The 23,758-nt window shown below is 40.2% G+C and overlaps 1 protein-coding gene across 2 annotated transcripts; it reads right to left on the bottom strand.

The window, feature by feature from the left end:
- Positions 1-639: 639 nt before the first annotated feature.
- On the bottom strand, positions 640-21,519 carry LOC139655138 (LIM domain and actin-binding protein 1-like). Of its 2 annotated transcripts, XM_071532460.1 has the most exons (10): positions 21,435-21,519; positions 17,457-17,599; positions 15,906-15,951; positions 11,699-12,103; positions 5,951-6,008; positions 5,657-5,754; positions 5,323-5,401; positions 4,150-4,181; positions 3,913-4,046; positions 640-3,690 (listed from the first exon to the last, which is right to left on the bottom strand). In XM_071532460.1, the coding sequence occupies exons 2-10, from the start codon at positions 17,576-17,578 to the stop codon at positions 2,601-2,603; spliced, it is 2,064 nt and encodes a 687-aa protein (XP_071388561.1). In that variant the 5' UTR covers positions 17,579-17,599; positions 21,435-21,519; the 3' UTR covers positions 640-2,600. The 2 variants fall into 2 exon arrangements, with proteins under 2 accessions (XP_071388561.1, XP_071388569.1); XM_071532468.1 differs by lacking the exons at positions 15,906-15,951; positions 17,457-17,599; positions 21,435-21,519 and adding an exon at positions 13,284-13,402.
- Positions 21,520-23,758: the final 2,239 nt, after the last annotated feature.

Raw genomic sequence — 23,758 nt, 5'->3', positions numbered from 1 at the left:
TTTGTTCTCTGTGCAATGACATAAGCCTTGTCAGTAACTCATCACAGTAAATTACCCCACTTAAAGTGATTTATAGATATACACGGGGGCTCTGGAGTGAAAAAGTCAAAGAACCCTTGATCAGTTTTAACAGAACTGGCCTCTAGTTGGCAGTATTTCATAAGGGACGATTATCTTCACACAGTTGCTGCATTGAGAAATATTTGATTTCATCAGTGTGAAGGATATACTGAATGAATGTACTGGATGTCATCTTTAAATTATGTAAATGTATGCAATGTTTAAGTATTAAAAGACAAAAGTATATTTCTGTACAACAGCAGGCTGTGATATTAACAATCAGAGGACTACAATTACTAAGGACTACAGAAGAGAGTATGAATGTGTCACAGTTGGAGAAATTAATTAAGCTCCTATCTAATGTGTTTGCTAGCATGAATGACACATAAGACGTTAACTGAGAAAGACATTGTTCAGAATATCGCCTACAAGTGAAGAAATCTGACAGTGGTGTGAATTTACAAATAGTCTAAATACTTTGGTCGGATATGAAACAAAGTAGGCCTAATGACACAAACCAGGAAGCTGGCAGTTATATAGGCTACAGCTGATTCATTAGTCAGTGAATTCAAACAAGAGTGCAGATGAATCATAATATTTATTTATTGCAACCATTTTCCCTGTTTAGTTTACCTCAATAACACAATGCAACTTTTTTGGTCCTCACCAAAGATATATAAAACACGAGGATACAATAAGTCTAATACAGTAGAGCCTTGTTTATCTGAGCCCCATAAGTAGTGAAGAAGAAATGCGTAAACGCATTCTGTTGACTGTGCAAATGTTGAAATTCTTTTTTGATACATAAATTCATTTCAACTACAGCTTAGACTGTAAAGAACAATTTGAGCACATGGGCTTGCATGTATCATATTGTGTAAATAGTTTACACATTTCAATATATTTCAGTCTATGAAGACTTGAATAATTCCAACAATATCCCCTCAAAAGGTGTTCAAATTAACAAGGTACTACTGTAGTGCGTGCATACGTATATCCTGTTGCACATATTAAAAAAATCATTACAAAATACTTTATATACAATACAAATCCAGACAGCCCAAAGAGGCAATACATATTGAGATTTTACACTGAAAGTATAGCCATCAGTAGAAACACTCTCCCTTGTTGTGGCAATGGTGGTCTATAACGAGGGACATCTCATGGTATATTAGACTATTTTATGGTCAACTTTTGATCAGGGCGTTTTATTCAATTTGGTTCAGATGAATACACATATGCCAAAAAAAATTCAAATGACTGTAATACCTCACTAGTGAGCCTGGAGTTCTGTGTCCCACAGGAGGAGATACGAAGGGCGCTTTACATAGTGTCACCCCAAATACTAAGATCATCCCAGTGCAATTTGCCCTTACAGCTGCATGGTACTGTGTATTTTTACATAACCAGGGAGCTTTTTGCAGGTTAGCGTTGTTATGGTTTACTGAATGGTTTGTATATACAGCACGTTTAGTAAAAGACTTCCAGTTAATTGTACTTATGTGTATATTCAGGTTCTGGGTAAAAGGCGAAGGCTGAATAAAGAGTTGCTATCCTGCTTAGAGCAGTAAACAACATACTGCCATGCTCCACAGTACCACTGTAAGAGGTGGTACAGAGAACTTTGCCTGAGGAAGGAGATTTCAAGTAATTCTAATACCTCCGATAGAGGCACAGTGGAGAAGTACTGACTCCCATTAGAGGAGATACGAAGGCCGCTGGACAAAGGGGAACAATGACAACATTGGTGGTAGAGATGACTTCATCCCTGAGCCAGGACAAGGCCTCTGCAACGTTAGCTTAGACATTCGCTGAAACCTTATCCAGAACATACTCGTTTGGCTGTTTGTGATTCACTTTGTCACTTATTTTACTTATTTAAACTGAGACAATGCTTAAAAATATTAACTACAAAAATGCACAGACATTTTATTTTCCAACTAGCTGCATCGTAACATAATAACATCGTCTTAGAATTATTTGTGCAGCCCACTGTATGACGGCAAATGGGATACATTCTGTTAATTTTTAAGATAACGTCTAATTATTCCCATTCTAGGTGGAAGGGCAAAAATCCACATGACGATTGTTTTACTATATGTCCTGTACTGCCTTTTATGCAAGATCATTTTTAAGTGCCTCTTAAAATATGATGCTCCTCTAAATAATGAGCCCCTGATGATGCACATAAAAAATTTAAAAATGAGGCCCAGTGATGCATTGATTCAAACTTAGAGGCTCACAACACAATGTAATCATATGTCATATAAAAGCTGTATAAGATGCTTTTACAGTCTGTAATTCCAAATAAAAATAAAAAAATCATAAAAATAGTAAAAATTAAAGGCAATAATAGCAATATATTTATGCACACACACTATGATGTATTTCTGCAATTCCCCTGTAATGCTATAAAATCCGGGAATCTAAATTTGTAACTTATGTACCTATAAAGAGACAAAATATGATGCATAAGACGTTGTATGGATGAGCGTTGTATGGTGGAAGGAGTGACAATAAGACAATGACATTTTGCTGATTCAGTCATCATCCTCCTCATAATAGCGGTTCCTCTTGATCATCTCTTCTGCGGTCAGCTCCTCAGCATCACTTCCTTCCTTCTCCTCCTCCCAGAAGCCAACATCCTGGGAGGTGCGATTATTTTTTGGCTGCAAAGGTGGAGAGGGGGACGTGGAGATGTCTGGAGAGATGCTTCTCAGAGAGCCCTCTTCCACCACCAACATCTCTGCTGCTGTATTTCCTCTCTGTACTTGTTCATCTCTTCGTTCCCACTGCTCAGGGAGAGTCTCCACATCCTCCTCTGAGATGGTCTCACTTGCTCTTGATGCATCTCCACTTGTCAGGACTTCTGTCTTCTGCTCTTTCCGTTCCTGCTGTTTCACCTGCTGGAGCTCTGGTTCATTTTCCCTGGGTATTTCCTCTGCTGAGTGTGTTTCCTCCAAGGATCCCCTCCTTTCCAGCAGGGCTTTGAGAGGGCGGCGAGGCTCCCGGGGTCCCGGAGCGATGGCGGGGCCAGGCCTAGCTGCGACCGTGAAGGGCCGACTGCGCTCCTTTAGAGAAGAGCTCCTCCTCAGGCTCTTCAGTTCAGTCCGCTCCAGGCTCTGGGTGGATGACGGTAGATCTTCCTCTGGAGGCCACTTGGCCCTCCAGGGTCGACCTGAAGCAGCTCCCTCCGCGGCTGGACTGGAGCGTTGCCCCCCTTCCCCGGAGAGACCGTCACCAGCCGGAGGGGGCCAGGCGACCCTCAGCCTGCGGGTCTCAGCTGGCCTCTCTGTAGAGTGAAACTTCTCACTAGAGCTAGTGTGTGTCTGGCCATGTGTCTCCAGCAAAGCAGTTAGGTCTGTAACCTTGGCCTGTGGAGACGTTTCCACAGGTGGGGTGGATTGTTGAGCTGAGATACTCTCAGCTGGAGGTGTTACTGCTGCTGGTTCCTCTTGTTCCTTCGGCTTCACCGCTTCCTCCTCTTCATCTCCTTCGGCTCGGGGGGTCCACAGCTCCTTGTGAGGCCGGTGGCCAAAGCCCTCATCATAGTTGCCTTTGGCCTTAAACAGCTGGTTGAAATGGGGCTTGCAGTAGACATTACCATGCAGAGAGGCATAGTTCCCGAGACTAAAAAGCAGAGGGTAGCAAAGAGATATTTCACTGAAGCAGTGGAACATTGTAGTTTTTGGCACACATTTCCCTGTTTGGGGTTCTTGAACAGTTAGTCACCAATGATGATTATGACAACAGGCATATACAGGCACTGCTTAAATCAATATAGGAAAAATACTGTATGTAATGCAAACTGGCTATATATTGTTCAGTAATGTGTGGTGATGAGAGACCAACCTGAGCTTTGTGTTGCAGTGAACACAGCGGAAGCAGGGTTTGTGGTAGATATGCTGATCGGCCACCAGTCTCTCCAGTGGGTACACCGTCTTCAGACAAGCAACGCAAGTCTCCCTCACCGGCAGGCAGAACTTCTAAATTAACATACAGTCACATATATCCATACGTAAACAAGGGTCGAAATTGGATTGCCATTCATAGTTCATTCATGTCACACACTTGTGAGGACTGACTCACCCTGGATGCCTTGGGTGGGTCGCTGCTCTCCCCTGAAACAGACCAAAAACACAAAACTTCAGTCTCTATTGTGGCTCAAAAGGCAATCAGAGGAGTTGAGAATGGAAATCAAACCAAAATGAATTTCACTCAACAGCCTCCCATGTACATGCCAGTGCATTTGGTACAGATTAGTATGACAGTCTTTGTGCCATTTCACATTTAAAGTAGTAAGAGTATGATGCCGAAAATTAAAACAATGCATTACAGTCTAAATACTTATAGAGCTCACTGTATGTGACTGATAGCCAGTAATAGCCACTAACTGAAGTCTTTCAGAGGTATATGGTCAGTCCAGTGTCAGTCAAGGCCAATGTCAGTTTTGACAACTGGCAGGTTCTTTATGTTGAACTATGTTACTGTATCAAAAACATTTTAAGTTTGAATTGAAATCACAGCACACAGTAACTTCTGTATGAAATCGAACCACAATAAATTCTTGTTTATTTCTTCTGGTGTTAAGTCAAGTTATGTGAGAGCACTAGGTGCTGTAAATAATCCTACAATAGCCTACAGCGTAAAGATGTTAGCCTGTAGCCTACCTACTCATGTGCTTCTCTTCTTTATCTCACTTCTTCCTTTTGAACGACTTTCTTAGCTAGCTGTATACATGCACATCATTTTAGCACATGGGAATAACCAGGCTAAAAACACGGTAGTCCTGATGAAAGCATTAATATGATACCATGGCATTGTTTTTTGATAAAGAAATGCAATTTGCTGGACATAGGCTTATTAAATAAGCTATGCAGCCCTTCACAGCATCCTTGACCTGGCATCCCTGCTAATGAGGCAGGCTGGAGTTTTGAAGTTTTATTTGAAAATGATAGGCAACTTTATTCAAAAGTGACAAATGACAGAGCTATCTCAATATGTCTAATTTGAGTTATAGACGTTGAGAAGTTGCATGCATTTGCAGCACTACTTATCGCTTCAGAGGCAGAAAAGAAAGTGGGGAAATGTGATGGGGCGAGGTGGTACGCAGTACAGTGTGGGATGAGCTAAAAAGTGTGAGTTTGTAATTAGATTCCTAGGCATATCCTCATTTTTCATAGCGATAATAGTAATATGAGTCAGATGTAAATGGGAATATGTCCTTGAAGTATATTCCAGTCCCTGAGTCCTGAGACTCACCATTGTGCTCCGGTACAGATATGTGTTTCTCAGGTACAGGTGCAGATATTTTTTGACTAGGCATAACTGGGGCCAGACCCTGGAGAAAAGAAAGAAAGAAAGAAAGAACAGTAACATCAGTTATAAGTCTAATGTTAACTCACTATTTAGAACCATCGTCATAATTAATTTTCTATCTAATACAACACTACAAAACTGTTCAATAAAATATCTAGATGTATTTTCATCTGCACTGTATGAATCTATCAAAATTCATGCAAACATTTCTCACTGTGTTCATTTCCAATCACTGCCTAAATAAGAATGAAAAGCTCCTGAGTTGGCATGAACTCACAGAGTGTGTGGGCACTTGTTTGGAAATAGCAGCCTGGTACTTGGCCATCTTCTCCCTCAGGGACGTGGTCTCCAGGACCCTGTCAGACAAAGACAGACCTGTAGGGCAGAAGGGAGATACACACACAACGCTTTAACTGTGGTTCTGCTGCAGTACAGTCAGTTGGTGCTCCCATTACAGGGCAAAATAAGGTGACATTTTTGGTATTAACTGGCCCAGAGGGGGACTGCATCATTCACGGGGGACGGCATATTTATTGTTGCCTGGGGTGTGTGTATGTGCAATTGTCTTTACCCCCCTGCTGCTGGTCCATGTCCTCTGATGAAGTGCGGCGCAGTCCTGTCCTGCTAACCTAGATGATAAGAGAGAGAGAAATTGACAGGACCAGTGGGTCAGTTTACACAACCAGTACTGTAGACAACAATATGCACCAACCCAGTTCCCCTCAACTTTTCTAACTTTTGTCTTTTCTAACTTTTGTCTATGGCATAAATCAACCACATTTGTTTATGCCAAAACATCATTAGTCACTGCTGACCACTTCCACAAATCCCCTTTCCCCCTCTCAAGATGCCCACCTAAACCTCAACAGCCATGTCAGCTTACTAAACATGCTCACTAAACATGAGCTCTTTTACTACACTCTCACAAAACAGAGACCCTTTACATGAAAGTACAAATTCTGTCTTGAGTAAGTATTTGCTAAATTTGATTTAATTTGATGTAAATTACCACCATGATATATTAAACATAACCAGACCAAGGTCATTAAGCTCATTACTGTATGAATTAGTAAATATTTCTATGTCACCATACTATATGTTTTCACATAACACATGGGCAGTATTAATATGAATCTTAAAGCATTAAGGAGTTATAGTAGTTTCAAGAAAATATGTTTCTCCTCATTAAAATGAAAATGTATGCAGCAAGGTGCTCCAAAATTGATTCTAATGTAACATTTAGATTGCAGTAACAACAATACATTAAATCCCAATGTATCACAGTTTCTGCCTGCCTTAGAAAGCTGCCAATCCACCTAATATAATTTCAGTATAGGTTTTAGTTTTAGTGTCAGGTGAAGGGGTGGGAACACTGAATCCGCGCAATTTTCTGGATTAAAATGGTCACATCACAAGCTATTGGATACCAGCACAAAATATTAGCTATTGGCATCTTTAATCCTAAAATATCAGTATCGACATCGGCCTTCAAAAAACCATATCGGTTTTGGATAGCTCAACTTTATCAAGAAGACTGAATGAATCAAGAAAAAACTTTAACAGTGGCAACAACAAGTAAATACATCTGGATGAGAAAGACAGTACAAGCAGTCTGCGATTTCCTTCCATTTAGAGTAGAATTTCCTGTAATGCACTGAGGCATCATGGTCACACCTGCTGCTGCTGCTATGTCCTGTCATGACAGTTTCACTCTGTGGTTTCATGACAACATCACTCTGTGATTTCTTTTAAATTATTTTAGGTGCATTTCAGTTTTATACAACATCATCAAGTGGAGAGTGACAGAAACGATTTGACAAAGAAAGGAGAAGACATACACAAAAACCCATGAGTCACACTTGGACCCACAACATGACAAGCTGATGACTCACTCCCACTTAAAGGCATACTGGGTAGGATTTTGTTGCTCGTGGCTTGTAAACACAACGTTCAAAGCTGACCCCTCCTCCCTGCGGTTGCCAGAACAGTAAAAAACAGTAAAAAAGTACAGCGAGGCAAAACACCACGCAGACAAGACTCATTCCAAAACGAGAGTGAATCTGTTGGCTTTCACCCGTTGGAGAGCATTGAAGGAGAGGATGGGCATGAAGAGTGAGTGGAGTTGGTCTGGTGCCAATTAGGTTAGCTATCAGCTTTTCTACTACAACAAAGCTACACTAACTGTAGCTACCTGCCAGCTCATGATACACACTACCTCTGACCAGTTGCTCTGTTTTAGAGTTCGGGACCGCTACTACAGCCAGTGTGGCTTTTAGATATAAAATGATTTAGCAGTAGTTTTGGTTGCAGCCGCACACACCTGCTGCTAAAAGTTTGACGCCCCGAGAAACGTCCCGAACTTTCAGAAATTAGAAAATCCAGGCAGAAGGCAGGCTCTCTGTAGACACATAGTGTCACACACTACCAATGGGCCATAAGTAATGATTGAGTAGGATAATTTATGCAATTTCAAGGGAGGAAATCCTGCTCAGTATGCCTTTAAATTCACAATTTAACTGTGGTTCTGCTGCAGTACAGTCAGTCGGTGCTCCCATTACAGGGCAAAATAAGGTGACATTCTTGGTATTAACTGGCCCAGCAACATAATGTATAGGAGCTTGGCCCCTAAGAAAGTCACAGCAAGTAAGCATATTAAAAAATTAAGATGTTGTACCAAAGTTAAATGTATTTTATTCACTGCACAACCAACCAGCTCTGAAAGAGGCTGCAACAGCCAACAAACACCATGAAAGCCTGCAAAATCCCTGAAATTGACAAGATCCCAGCTGAAGTATGCGAACTAGAAGGTGATGCCTTTTTAGACAGCCTCACAATCCTGTTCATCCCTCCTTTCTCGGGGGAAGGGTGCCCCACTATCTAAGGTATGCAGTGGTCGTGTGCCTGTACAAGAACAACAGTAAGGAGTCAGATTCCCAAACTACCATTAAACAACCTAAACATTTCTGGTAAAAATCTTGGCCAGAGTTCTTCCTCTTACAGACTGACACCCACAATTTTAAAATAAATCCCTCTGGAAAACTATGCCTGCAACCTGGTCCTGTATGCTCCCTGTCCCAAACTGCAACATGGTTCCATATGCTCAGTATTCTCGCATCCCCCCTCCCCCCTGAGCAAGATATCAGCTCCTAAGACATGAGGACTTCATGTTCACTGTTGATACAGTGGTCAGTAGATTTGATTTTATGAGCAAGGCAAAAGAGAAACAGAGATTAGATTGCTAGTTGACATTTTGACACCAAAATTATATTAATGAAAAAAAACAAAAACACAAAAAAACATTAGGCTATTATAAATTAGGCTACATTTAATTCTCAACGGGATGTTGCCAAGCAACAAAATAAACAGAAAGTTAACCTATAGCTAGAATTTTGTTGTTCAAGTAGCAGGTAATCACCATCAAAGGGAGGAAGCCCTTTGTGTGTCGTACTCATGTAAGCCGTCCAGCAAATCATAATAAAATTTGACAAAGGATCAGGGGATTTAGAGCACAAAGGCATTTACTCTAGTATGTGCTGAATTTTGTGCAGTGGCTCATAATTTGAAGACTGCTTTGGGGGGTAATCTATGCTGGTAAACGAAACGGATAACTGCTAAGGCTGAAACAGCTGGTCCCACCCTCCTCCACACTGTCTTCACCACTATCAAATTGTTTGTCCCCATAAGACCCCACCATCCCCCTTGAAATTTGTGTACACATCAACTACTGCATATGCTGCCTTCATTGATCACACTATGGCCCTTGATACAGTGTCTTCGGATGGTCTTTGGAAAGTACTTTCCCTCCAAACTCCTGACTCCACTTCAGCAAAGTTCTGCACTGAGGACAAACCAGATCAAATGCAATGGAAGCCTTTCAGACATCTCTCCCTCCTGGGGAGTCAAGACTGTTGGAACAAGCCCACATCCTTTTACTTGGTGGAATACCAATCATCGCCCAGCTTGCCCATCCCTGCCCTTGTTCATACAAGTATGTTTAAGATTGCAACATCTACAACTTAAGAGTTGACAAGAATAAATGGTGCGCCACAAGTAAAGAAGCAGCTTTGAGGGCAGAGTACACCAGAAGTGAAGCCACAGAGGAAAAATGGAAGCAGAGAAACAGTGATGTCCCTTTCCAGACGTCCATTTAAGGCCTGGTAATACGTTGAGTTCCAGTGCACCAATCAGGAGGACCGAAACCACTCTACTGCTTTTTGATTGCAAAGAATGAGCTATGTGTATGTGCGTATGTATGCGTGTGTGTTTGTGTGTGTGCGTCAGCAACACTAATGAGTAAACCAGACAGTGTGGCTTAGCAGTAATCCCGGACACACATGAGTGGAGAAGAGATCTGGCCAATTAAAACAGCCTGCTCCTTCAGGCTGCTTCACTGGAGCTGTGGGGTCCTGTTGCGCTTATATCCACCTCAGCCTCTGTACGTAAATCCAGTACAAAAAACAACAACTAGATTATAGCACACTCAAGACTGTGGCCTTCTCTAGGGGCAGGCCATGGGTAAATTAGTCTACTAGTATTCATTGAATAGTCAAACTACTGACAGAAGAGGCAAACTGTTAATGTACACCACGGTAGTTTTTTCACTTCTCTTTTCCACTCTGTGATTGAACGTTACATCCTGGTGGTGATGTAATGGCATTAGTCATACGAGTACGTTTAAACAATTGCAACATCTACAACTTAAGACACCATGGCAGAAGTGACAGAGAGTGCTTACAGCCGAGGAAAATAACGGGAAAAGACTGTAGAATACTGAGCACCTGTAGAGTGTAATTTAATTTTAAAATTGTAAATGTTTATTTTTTTATGAAGATGAAGTGTAGATTGTATAACAGTGTTGTGAGAGCAGCTGCACATTTAGTATGCAAAACCTAAAATAGAAAACACAAGGGAGATTGTTGCAAAATTCAGAACTCACACCTGAAAAAGTTAAATAGCTAATGAAAAGTAACGGAAAGAGAGAGGAATTGCTCCTCACAGGAGGGTCTTTGAAGAACGAAACAGAGGAATGCAGGAACATTCCTGACCTAGGGCTATTAGGGAAGGTAGAGAGTGGGGTTGAGTTGAAATTGTTTTGGGCTGAGAGAGAGAGATATACAGTATATGGGTGGTGGGGAGACAGGGCAGGGGCCTGGTAGAAACAAGACTATAGGACATCATGAAGAATAAGCTTGAGAAGAAACTGAGTAAGGGACATGGAAATGCTCACATGGAAATGAACGCATGATTATGCATAGTGCAGTGCAGTGCAGTGAATAGCACTTGCACACTAGGACAAATAGTGGACTTTCACATGGAGTGGTCCATTTACAACAAAATCAAACTTATATATATGTTTGTTGTTGACAAAATGTACTTTTGTAATTTGCTTTGGACAAAAGTGTCTGCTAAATGACATAATGGTTTCCTCCAAGATTTCCTCCAAATTGTGCAATGGTCACATTCAGAGTCAAGAAAATAAAATGCAAATTAACTGTGGTGACATCCTGAGGCCGTTAAGGCTACTGCAAAGTATGGCGCACAGAGTTAGCCATATGGGGAAAAAGACCCCGCGTTTTTCTCAAGAGGGTTCAGAAACTGTAAGAATGTTGTGCAAATCTGACAAACATCAGTACAGTAAATCCCACCATCCACAGTGTGGTCACAGTTAATGCCTGAGAGACATGGCCAATAGATGCACAGCTGTCAAAAAAGAAGAGGCCATGCATTTTCTTACAAAAATTTGGCTCGGTGCAGTATGCAGCCAGACAGTTTAACCTTTTCAGGCAATGGCGATCTCAAACTTTGAAATTTGTAGGTAAGTATGACCACAAAATTGATTTGAATACTTATTTGACAATGCCATTATTAGAGACAATGCACCCAATATCTGGATTCTAGCAGCTTTGGTAGTACTTAATAGTAACTGATGGAATCCAAGATGGGAAAGAGCAGGAGTCCTCATGTGAGATGTGGATCGTGTCCTGCTGCCTGCTAAAGTGTTCATTACATTGGGTGTCAGGAGCCGCAGCAGAAGAGGTTGCCAGAGGTTGTTCTTTTAACAGTGAATCTGCCTGTCTGCACTTGGCATGCAATACCTCAGACTCAAAACTCAATGAAATCACCTTTTAATGCTTTCTATTTATATGATGGGAGAAAATAACATTAAGGAGAGCTAAAACTTCAGCATTGTGCTTTCCCTTGAGAAACTTAACTCAAACCATCCTTAGAGTGTCCTGATGAAACAATCACACACACACACACACATACGCTAAAGCATGATGATGATAATAAATTATGGGGAGGGGGGGTACATGTTTACCTTGACCGTGGTTTCCTCTCCCTTCTCAAACCTCATCTTCAGGTTGTTGAGTGGCACACTGGGTTTCTCAAAAGAGGCACAGGGGCTGGATGGAACTTGCTCTTCAAGCTTTTCGGGCCCTTCATCCCTCTCCATCTCTCTCTTCTGGTCTCCCTCGGCCGCTCTTGAAGCTGCTGTACCTCGACCTCCCTGGGGCGTCAGCGGTCCAGGGGACTTCGATGGAGGGCAGTGCTCGCTGACAGGAGCAGGTTTGGGCAGGGCAGGAGGTGTGAAGCGGGAGCTGGGTTGGCTTGGAAGTAGGAGGGAGGAGGGCTTGTCTTGAGGAAGGTGCCCCGCCTGCTCCCAACGCTTCTTCAGAACACTCAGGTTGCCGGTGCGCAGGGCGGGTGCCGCACTCTCAAATGACTGTGAGGAAGAGAAGAGATTAAAAGCAATTAAGCAGTGATCATCCCAAAGTAAAACAATATTATCACCACCTGGCCTGATAAAATAAGTTGAGAGTACATTCTAAATCATATAGGGAAATGTTTGTCCATTTGGCAACCGTTCATATGCAGTACTAAATACACGCCTTAAGCTTCAAATGCTGTACAATGGAATATAGGAACTGCTGGAAAAATCTTAACGCTTGGCTACACTGACAAACTGACAGATTAGGTGAACAGCTGTTCAAAGAAGTTGGTCCAGGAAACAGAAGCTTTGCTGTGGCTGCTCAAGCCAAGGATTGGTTCAAGATGGAGACAGGAGGGCTGAGCATGGAGGCAGCTTTTTCAGCTGCATTCCATTCCATACGACAACTTCACCTTTCCCAAAAACACTGGGGAGGGCTCTGTTCGCCACTCAATCACCCATGAAAACAAAACATGTTGAGCAGCTGACAGCACAACAGAACAACAGGAGGCACATTGCTGCTGTGTGACGTACAGAACTTTCCTCAATGACAAAAAGGAATGAGAAGTTGAAGGAACCATGACTTAAGAACAAGGTCCAGACATGAGTACAAATGACCCTGAGATTAGCAAACTAATCAACTAATAAATCTTGTTCAAGTGTTGTTGTCAAGTGCTTTTTTCAGGCTTCGTGCTACAAGACAGAGTTTTAGGTCGGCATGAAACATTTAACCACTACTATGTCGCAAATATGCTGTCAACAACCAGAATTCCTCAACAAAGAAAAAAGTGACTTTTCAACATTTAGCATCCAACATTAGAGACGACTCTTCCTGACTTTTCTACATCACACAATAATCAATCATTTGAAAACACACAATTAGCAACTCAAAGAAAAAACTACCTTAGCAGACTATGTCTACAATTACAAGTAAGTTATACTAAGAAAGAAAGAAAGAAAGAAAGAGAGAAAGAAAGAAAGAAAGAAAACAAGCAAGAAAGCAAGCAAGAAAGAAAGAAAAAGATTGACAGCAGAATAGAATAAAAGAATAGAGGAATGGGAAGAGGGAGAGAAAACCCAAAGTGGACAGAAAACAGATGCACAATCACTGTCTTTGTGAGGCAAGCCCAGGGTAAAGGGAGAGAAGTGGACAATGAAAAGATTGTTCCCTGTTTCTTAAGCAAAAAGGAGAAACCTCTGTGAATGCGAAGGAGTGGCGAGACGAGGTATAACCAGAACTAGAAAGTGAGCGTCCTTTGGCCGGTCCTTCTCTATGGGTCAGTGTGCTGAGAGAAAGTGAGAGATAGAGCTCTCCCAGATGTTAACAGCTAGACAAACTCTGCTTGTAGGAACTAGCCCAACCCCTTTACCACCAGGAAAGCAAGAGAGAGAGAGAGAGAGAGAGAATACCCAGGAAACCAGAGCAGGAAATGATACATTCAGGGAAAAGTTAACTATTTGTTCACTGTGTCGGCTTTGTGTCATGTCCCACTCACAACTGATTTCTGATCATAATAATAGTAATAATAATAAACGTTACTTATATAGCACATATTTAACAGACTTTAACAGACTTTACAAAGATCCTCACATAAAAAAAACAAAATAGCACAACATATGGAATAACAATGAATAAAACAAGAGACCAGAAGAAAGGAACAGATGTAGGAACAAAAATAGGAACAAACAAAAGAATAAAAAAAAGATTAAAATAAATCATCACATGAAAGCAAGTCTATAGAAATGAGTCTTGAGAATAGATTTAAACGGTTTACAATATAGCTAGGGACCAAACAATGGTCTTATATGGTTTCTCCATTTAGCACTGTTAAAATCTAGCTGTATTCTGTACTGGACAAGAAATTGACTTTTGATACATTGTATTAGGCTACAGGAGATGCTATAAAAGCATGAATGTCCTTCTCCAAGTCGGCGCAGGATAAAAATGATTTTAGATATATACCTTAATTGAAAGAAACAGGACTGTACTACCTTCTAAACCTGATCCTCAAGAGTCAGATCGCTGTGCCAAAACCACCCCTTGGTTTCTGGACACTGATTTAATGTGGGAAAATAGACAACCTAGTTTGTTCTGGCTCATACTTCTGGAGCTGGAAGGACCAAATACAATTACTTCAGATTCCATATCCTTGAGTTCTAAGAAGTTGTGAGGCCAGCACTTAATATCGTGGGGGCAAACATTGAGAGTGTTAAGGCTGCGTGGATCAATGGGTTTTAAAGGGAGATAATGCTGGGAAATTAAACATTGTGCTTACAGATTATATGGCCGAGGGGGAGCATGTACCGCGAGGAAATGACTAGACCCAGAATGTGATTTGATGTGACAGTCCACAAAAAAATGAAATAAGAAATAAGAATATCTACATTTTGATGGTAACTAGCTGTGTAATAAATAGGTGAAATAGGCTTTTTGTGGTACATATTTAACTCTGCATAAATTATAAACACAGCATTCTTGCAGTTTCTTTCATGCAAAGCCATTATATTTGAAAAGTTGCTTCATTTAATTATCTGCATGTTTGAAAAGTCAGCTTATTTAATCATCATTTAGTCAGCTTATTTAATCACCCCCCACACACACACACACACACACACACACACACAGACAGACAGATGGTCCGTTATGCTACAAACTAGGCTCAGACAGATACATCGGGACACCAGTGTTATCTGCCAATATTTAACTAGATTCCTGCATCCCCCTAATATTGGCATCATCTGATCTCCACATTATTGGTGTTTGAAGATTATCCTAAAACCATGATCAATCATGATGTAAGGTATACATATAGTTGCTTAGCTTTACAGAAATTAGCCTTCAAAGCATCTTTTAACTGTTGTTCTTTAAACACAAAATCTGAGTGAACAATGCAAGAAATGCAAGAAGTAATTTTCACATAAAGTCAAACTACTGGTGTAAATAGAACCAGTGCGCTGAACACCACACCATGAAACAAAGACTGTGAAAAAGCTAACATATTTTTAAGCAGCTAGCTCACACACATTTGCAAAACACATAAAATATCACATAAAATGTCCCATAATGTCGCATAAAATATATCCACAGCGGTATTACCTTAAACTTCTGCATGATATTAGCTGATCGCTTATTAATTTATTCTTAATCCAGGATTGTTTATTAGTATTTCAGACTGACAAAGCCAGCTAATTTACAGTTGGAACTGTAGAGAGCATTGCCAGAGGATTACACTGAAGTAGGATTATGGGTTTGATGGCCTGCCCATCGCAACAAGTGGCCAATAAGAGGTCAGCCAGGACAAGACATTTGCACCGGACTCTGTGTTGGCATGGTGTGTGTGTGTGTGTGTGTGTGTGTGTGTGTGTGTGTGTGTGTGTGTGTGTGTGTGTGCGCGCGCGCGTGTGTGTGTGCTCAGCGTACAGTGGTTATGTAAAAAATGTGCTTCAACAGCAGTGAAGGACCTCTACTGAGCTAATCCACTCAGGCATAAGTATATTACTTTAGTCAGCATTATTCAGTTCAGTAGGAGAAGCCCAGCGAAAGACATTTCAGCAATAAACACCTCCACTCCACATAGACATAGCTAACATAATGTGTAATTAATTTCTATGGTGTGCCTTATGTGATGTAGCATCTTATTTCACCATAGCAGAGCCTGTTATCAGAGCAGTATAAAGTTGCCCCCAGATGAATACAGGAACAGTAAATTGTTTTTTATTACCACTATATTTAGATTTGGGTAAATTAAAAACTTGTGTGTCTGGGAGATAAAATGTCTCTGGTGGTCTGTTTGAAAAGCTTCGCAGAAATACTTACTCCTTTTCTTCTCTCTGCATTTGACTCCTCAGCAGCTCTCTGGTACCTGAGAGAGACAGAGGGAGATGGGAACAACACTGACCTCTGCTGATTCAAGACAGTGTCAAAGAGAAGCGTAAAGGCTTTCATCACATTTCCTCTTTTAAAAACCTTGTATGGTGTTCAAGCATTGCATACTGTTAAACTTTCACTACTGTCTATTTTACCACTGTATACTCAGAGAACTGCTGGCCCACTTGTCCAACTCAGCATATATGATTTCTGAATAGATTTGATGCTCATCACTCTGGTATGAGCAAAAAACAAACAAACAAACAAAAAAACTAACAAACCTAGCTTTTGCAGACATCAATTTTTATAGTTTTATAAGGATGAGATGGAAATGAGTATCAGTAAATCATAGGGCTGTTATAGTTTTGGATCTTTTTTAAATAGTTTTTACTTTTATATAGTTTTCAATTTTTATTTCAATTTCAGTTTAGTAAGTTTTCAGTGTGGTTTTGGTAGGTTTAGCTTAGTTGTAGTTTCAGTTCTAGTTTTAGTATTTTTTATTTTAGGGGCAGTATTTTTTTATAAGTACAGGCTAATGATATAAGTTCAGAACAAATATTCTGTACATGTTTGCAACAAGTATTGTGTAATACAAAGAAGATATCATAAATTATTTTAAAATTGTATTTACATTCATTTTTCAATTCATCCTCAACCACTTGGTTTCATGGTGCACAAATTAATTGCATTAGCAGACTCAATAGCAATCTGAATTCAGACCATTTAGCTCAAAATAAATAAACAAACGAGAAAGCAAACAAATGATAAATAAATAAACAAGACTGCATTTTCTCCCAAACATTTTCAGCATGAGTTGTGCAAACAGCTATGGCATTGGCAACGCTGGCACTTCCTCTGGGACCAATGGGAGCCTAGCAAGTCGGCCTGAAGGATAGAGCCATCTAGTGGCGTAGTTAGAGTTCAGTAAAAACAGCCAAAAATTATCTGTTCAAAATTTGTTCTCTTTCTCACCGTGGATATAAACAAAAAGACTAAAATTAAAACATTTCATGTGTATTTATATTTTATTTTACTTAGTTTTACAAATAGCAAAGATAGTTTTAGTTCAGTTTTGTTTTTTTCACAGTGTCATTTTTATTTTATTTCTGTTTACAAAAATGTTTTTAAACACCTAGTTTTCATCTTAGTTTCAGTTTATGATAATAACCTCAGTTACCATCAGTATTATGAGCAAAGTCATCAGGGATCCATAAAGATTCTACTGCTTTGTTAGTATAGCTTACTGTGCACATTTCTTCCAACATGGCTCAAAGTAATGGCAGAGCTGAGTTCACTCTCAGCACTGTCTGCATCTACAAAGAGCGGATGCCTTATTCTGTGGCCAAGATGAAGACACAGTGTGCCAAAGTAGAGCTTAGTAGATATGTAAGCATACAGGGTTCTTTTCCATCCATTGATTTCATTCCCAAAACATATGCACTCAATATAAAATGAAACATAGTCATTATGGAAGCCATGTGATGTGTGGGCTTTACTCACTTGGAGAAGCGTTCTGCAATGGCATTACTCTTCCCTCTGCCACTGACCAGCGACAGCTCCTTAGCAGTGACACGTAAGGACTGTGACGCCCAAGACCGCCGACTGAACGGACCACTTTCCATCTCTGGCAACTGCTCGATTACCTGAAACACAAACACACACACACCCATACACAAACAGTATGTATTAGTACACTTATGATTACCCATTGTCTACAATCATTCCCTAACTAGGATCCTCACTACTAAACGTAAACCTTACCCTTAGCCATCACTTTATCATGCCAACATGGTTTGTGGATATAAAGGGACAACCTGCTCTCTGAGGTCACTGATCTGCAAGATAATCACCTGCTCAGGTCAGTTTCTCTCATAGACATCACCCACCACACCCCCACTACATGGCATGTGTTTACAAATAAGCACATGCACATACACATATACATGTGCGCTCATACACATATGCATGTATGCAAACACGCACACAGTGTCATTTATAAATTCAAGCCTGTAGATCAGGTCAGCATGTTTAAACTCGCACTCCAGCCTGTGCCGCTTGATTGCAAGATGGAAACACAAGATTTAAGCAGCTAAGCTGTTATTTTCTGAATCTGAGCATATCATCAATCTGACTCTGAGTAGTTAACTTGCAAAGGGCAACATTTACAGAGGACCAGAGAATGGCAGAGTGCCACAAACACTCGGTTAATACACACACACACAGTTGGTCTTTAATTGCACTCTGCAAACCCATACTTACATGAGCACCACAGACAGACGATAAGCCTCTGATAGTCTTTTTGTCTGGAGGGACAGAACATACTAAACAGCTCTTAAGGTATTCTGTCAGGCCATGAATCTCTCCTTTAGTGCATAGTGAGTCAGAAGAGACTGAAAATCTGCAAATTTCAGTTGTTAAATGTGCGCTGCTCAATCTTTTCGCTGTCGCTTATGATTGGAAAAATCTTTGAACGTGTCCTTGCCTTATGTTATAACCATGTGTTTCCGTATAAATCACCACTGCTGTAGCAGCTGGTAGGTTTTATCAACAATGCTTTTTCTGATTAACCGGGCCTTTTCACTGAGGTGCACCTATGTAATAGGTCACTGAGACACAAAGAGACACTGGCAACAAATAGTCTGAGGACTTTGGACTGAACTGAATGTCAACCTAGCACTGGCTCTGTAATATTGAAAAAAAACAAAAACAAAACAAAACGTTATACCTCTCACAAATACTGAAATGCAGATGACCTGCAGTCTGACCAATTTAGATGAAAATAATATTCAACTTCTCCCCAGATCATTTAATTTGTTGAATTCCAATATCTATCAGGTGCTACCAGGTTCTCATTGTAAGGGATCACACTGATTTCTCATGACATTAATATTTAGTCACAAGGAGGTTGTTGAACTTTGCACCAATTTCATATTTATTCATTTTACTTATTCACCCCGACAGATCAATTATCAATTAATATTAATTTACATATACTGTCTGGCTAGCATGTAGGTCTCCTGATGGGCAGAAGGCAGAGATTCAAATGAAAAACAAATAGAACACCCAACATAGACACAACATAGAGACGTGAAGGACTGTCCAGTGCTCAAGCATTTTGGTTAGGTTTCACAAGAGCCAGGGGCTGTTTGCTGTTGTTACAGGTTTTGTGGCCTGATTGGCAGGTTTACGTTGCTATCACTCAGTGGCATGCTGTGCTGTGTAAAATTAAGAGGGAATGGGCAACAGAGCATTCAAAGACATTGTCATTTGGTGGCCATGTTGAAAAAATGCAGTGATTCATTCCTTCTCTCTATACCCCTTAATCTTTTTAGGGTCTCAGGAGGTTGGAGTCTATCCCAACATCCACTGGGTAGAAGGCAGGGAAACACCCTGAATAGGTTGCCAGTCCATCACAGGGTTAATACAGACACATTCACACCTATGGATAATTTACAGTCTCCAATCTACCTGATTTGTGACTGTGGACTGTGGGAGGTAACCCACACAAACACGGGGAGAACAGGCAAAGCCCACAGAGAAAGGGCCGGGCCTGGAATCAAACCCAGGTCCTTCTTGCTGTGAGTGCACTATCCTGAGGAGAACGAGTTAGGTTGAGGTTGAACTGTCATCTACAACTAATGACAACTGAATTTCCAGCAGCAGGAAAGGCAATCATGATGCCATTACTCTACACACAATTTATTCAACTGATTCTGACATTATTTTGGGTGGACTGGTTTGGAAACCTGAAACAAAACAAATTCTTAATAGCATCATGAAAGTAGCAAACAATATCACTGACACTCAGCAGACCACCCGGAAATATTTATGACTGGTACTGCTCAAAGCCCACATAATTAAGCTGTACAAGCCACCCTTTGTAAGTCAAATAAGTTCTCATACAGCCCACATGCAAAAATGTGCTCAATTCTAACAGATAATGTGGTGTGTTGTGTGTTTCTATAATTGTTTTAACTCCTCAAAGGCCAGACATAAAAATTTTGAAGTTGCAGGTATGATTACTTGGCATTGAAAGAAAACCGCAGAAGACGCTTTGCCTCAAAGGTAGCAATAAACAGTTTCTTCTCTGAGAACAGGTGAATGTAATCTTTCGTAACTGACCTTGAACACAACATCTGTTCACGCTGAGGATTCTTCACTTCCATTTTTTAACAACTGCACACCTCACTGTGTGCTATCAGTTATTATTTGGTGTCTTGGTTCTCAGGATTCAGAAGAGAATTGTTCATCATCGCAAACATTGCCAAAATTGTCCACGATCGGAGGAATAACTGGATTTAGGCTGAATTTCATATTTAAAGTGTTTTTTCACTTACATTTTAAAGCCCCAATTCAAGCATTATTTAGCTAGGCTACAGGCTACTTTAAGTAATTGTATCAATAGAGAAATCTGAAAGTGAAAAAATATTTTCAATCCAATGTATCACCATGTAAACAAAGTCACACGCATGGTGGCGAGGTGAGGCGTACTGCAACTGGGGCTTCAAAACACATATCTGGATATGAGTTTTTGAACAGCCCACCTGTGACTTTGCCTTGCTTGATAAACTAGAACAATCACCAGCATTTAGCTTTTGTCCCCATCTCTTGTTATCAGTGGAAGGTGAATACTAAGTTTGCTTCAACAGCAAGCAGACTGACCTTTAACCCTCACTTTTAGCCAAGTTCTCCTTAGCAACATGTAACCACAACAAACCCAGATATGACTAAGGAGAGGTCCACATTGTGCAACACATGATTGATGTAATGTACATCTAAATTAAATACATTAATCACAAAATGTCTGTTTATTGGAAAATGATTAACTGAGTGTAAACAAATAAAAAAATCAGTACTGAGGCAACGCCAGAAACAGCCAGCGACATAGGACACATGTTGAGGACTCTGACATTGAGTCCTGCCCAACAGTGAGTAGCCTTCATGTTATTTGAAGAACAGTAGAGATAATTACAAGACTGTAGCAATTGTCAACACTTTATGGTGGAAGGAACATCTTGATACAGAGCCAGATAAAGTTAGCATTAGTGGTGATCGACTGAATTTTGTGGCTTTTGACCTACACTATACCGCTTCACTTATAGCTTTTTGCTTACAATTAATCTTTAACTTTGTTATACAACCATGTGTGACTTTAGTTCCATTTTGTTTCAAGAGTAGCAATTTCTAGCACATTAATAGTGACCACTGTGTTTGGGAAATTGCCCCTAATGTGATTACAAACTCAGCAGCTAGATAACAAAAGGAAAAGGCATAGATATCTTGACAAAGATGGGGAGTTCTTTGAGTGGCAGGAATGAGTATGCGCACATGCGGAAAGTGGAAATTCAATACCTGAACCTATACACTCAAAGGCTCACCCGCCCATTTGAAAATGTCTAGTTTTTGCAGTTTGAAAAGCAGCACCTGCTAGAGAGTTATACATATGTTTTCATATCCTTGATTTTAGTTCTCTCTTACCTGTGCGAACTTCCGATGATTCACTCCTTTTGTGAAACCTTGAGACACCTGACACTTTCAGCGAGTGTCTCACCGTCCGCTGGAGTGTATGAGGTGGAGTGAGCAGAAAGGTGTCATGGGAGTGGAAGAGGCAGGTCATGTGATTTTCTGCACCAATGACCTTAGGTATTGCATTTCCCCTACCTGGTACATTGTGTGTGTGTGTGTGTGTGTGTGTGTGTGTGTGAGTGAGTGTGTGTGAGACTGTGTGAGTGTGTGTGTGCATTTGCACGCATGAATGTCACCCAGCAAAATTCCTGAAAACAATAGGCAATAACTCCCGAGGCAATAATTGATCTAAGAGTTACAAATAGAAAAATAACTAAATAAATAATATAACACCAACCCATTATGGAAAAGTGGTATTTTATACAACTTAATACCTTCATAAAGCTGATATGATAGGAGGACGTGGGAAGGTTTAGTAGGAAGATAGGTGAAGAGAAAGCAGAGCAATGGGACAGAAAGGAAAGGAATGGAGAAACAGACATAGCGAGAAGCTCAGGTTTCTCTGCACAGTTTGTATGAGGGAGCAGAACTGAAGTCCCCAGGGACTGGCAATGCAGTGATGTATGACAGAGTTTTGTTAAACACTGTTTTTGTCACTTTATGTGAAATGCTTACTCATAGTACATTATAAAGTTTTATGAACTCTGATTCAGGTTTTTTTTGTGCCCTTGAAGTAAAGTCAAATAGTTACAATGTATTGTAGTGCTTTGGAGCCATGTGTCTTCTAGCTCTCAACAGCACAAAACCAAAAGTATCTAAAGCAGAGTGAATGGGCAATGAATATGAAAACTGTCTTGACGTGTTACCATTGCTACAACACTCTAGGCAACTACCTGCAGAACAACAGGACGTTTTAAATAAAAATAGAATATCAAATATATTTGATCTTACATAATTTGTTGTGATGGGTATAAAAAGAGGCTGTAGTTGTGCATTGTGCAGGCATTAGATGATTGTGTTAGCCTTGCCTTGAGGCCAGCAGGATGACATAGTGAGGAGGGAGACCATCCTTTCAACTGGAGGACCCAGGTTCAAGCCGTTGTGTTGGCAAGCATCCACTCTGCTGAACTGTCCTTGAGCAAGACACCGTGTCCCTACCAGCTCCAGGGGCACTGCTCTGAAACTGACCCTTCACTCTGACCTAGGACAAGTGAATAGAGAATTTCATTTGTCATTGCACTTTTGATATTTAAAAAATGTATGCTGTTTTCAGAACACTGTCTTTGCATTACATAGATTGGGAACTGTTAGGCTGCAGTGACTCATAGACAATCATTCAAATTGATCATCAAACAAAATTAATGGTTCAGCAAGCTCTATATTACACTACACACAAGCATTTAACTTAACATAAAGGGGGCAAAACCACATGAACAGGAGTTCATTAATCTAACACACATATGTGCAAGAATTGAAATTAACTGAGAGTGGACAAAAACATATACAGTGCCTTGTAAAGCTTCATAATGTACACAACAAGAGTTCCTATGGCTTTTTGGCAGGCAGTGCCTTACTGAGGTCACAAAATTCCTGATCCCATAATGAAATATGAAAACTTTTATGTCATGTTAATGTTTAGGGTTGGAATATTTCATTTCTCAAGACACAAATCAGTCTGCTCAACAACAAAGAAAACATATATGAATAAAGAAACCAATAGAAAATCATATTTGAAACGTAGTTGTAGTTATATAGGAGTTCAGTTGGAATTCGTCCAATTACTATATTATTATTTTATTGGAATCCTGTCGATTTTTTTGACTAGCACACAGTATTCATACAGGGGCTTCTGTATAGTCCAAAAGCCACTTTTATTCATTTGAAAATAATATTTCTACAGTAATTTTCTATTATTACTTATTTTTTATTATTACAGTAAAATTTTCGTTTGATTGGGGATTTGTCAAGGGAATTGCATACTTGCAATCCCAAGGTGGGACATTTTGCATCATGAGCAAGGATTTCTCTTTTAGGACAAAAACACAGTAATTGCAAAAGAAAAAAGGTAATGGCATAGGTTATTGTAGGCTATTTGGTGTCAGACAACATAAAGAATTAATTATTTTATTCTCTTCTCACTGTGTGAAAACATTAAGAACATGTTTATCAAATGAATGGACTTTTGTCTCGAATTTTAAAATGGTCTAGATTAATAGGACAGGAAAGCTCACTGAAAATGGACCCTTTCCATTTTCACATAAATTAGTGACTTTAGCCGACTGTTTTGTGTCTGTGAAGCCTCAGAAGCTGGTCTCGAATACCAAATGTTTTAATTC

Source organism: Centroberyx affinis, unplaced genomic scaffold, assembly GCF_046629955.1.
Source record: "Centroberyx affinis isolate AG114_WGS23_722 - 3 ecotype Tasmania unplaced genomic scaffold, CSIRO-AGI_Caff_v1 ptg000151l_1, whole genome shotgun sequence".
Lineage (NCBI taxonomy): Eukaryota > Metazoa > Chordata > Actinopteri > Beryciformes > Berycidae > Centroberyx > Centroberyx affinis.
The sequence above is the reverse complement of the archived record's forward strand: the minus strand, read 5'-3'. Positions and strand labels throughout refer to the sequence as shown.

Bases quoted from the DNA above. Each gene is read 5' to 3' on its own strand.
- LOC139655138 (XM_071532460.1), bottom strand. From the start codon at position 17,578: ATGGAAAGTGGTCCGTTCAGTCGGCGGTCTTGGGCGTCACAGTCCTTA. The intron at 15,952-17,456 runs GTGAGTAAAGCC...TGTCTCTCTCAG, and splicing joins ATTGCAGAACGCTTCTCCAA to GTACCAGAGAGCTGCTGAGG. The intron at 4,047-4,149 runs GTGAGTCAGTCC...ATGTTAATTTAG, and splicing joins ACCCACCCAAGGCATCCAGG to AAGTTCTGCCTGCCGGTGAG.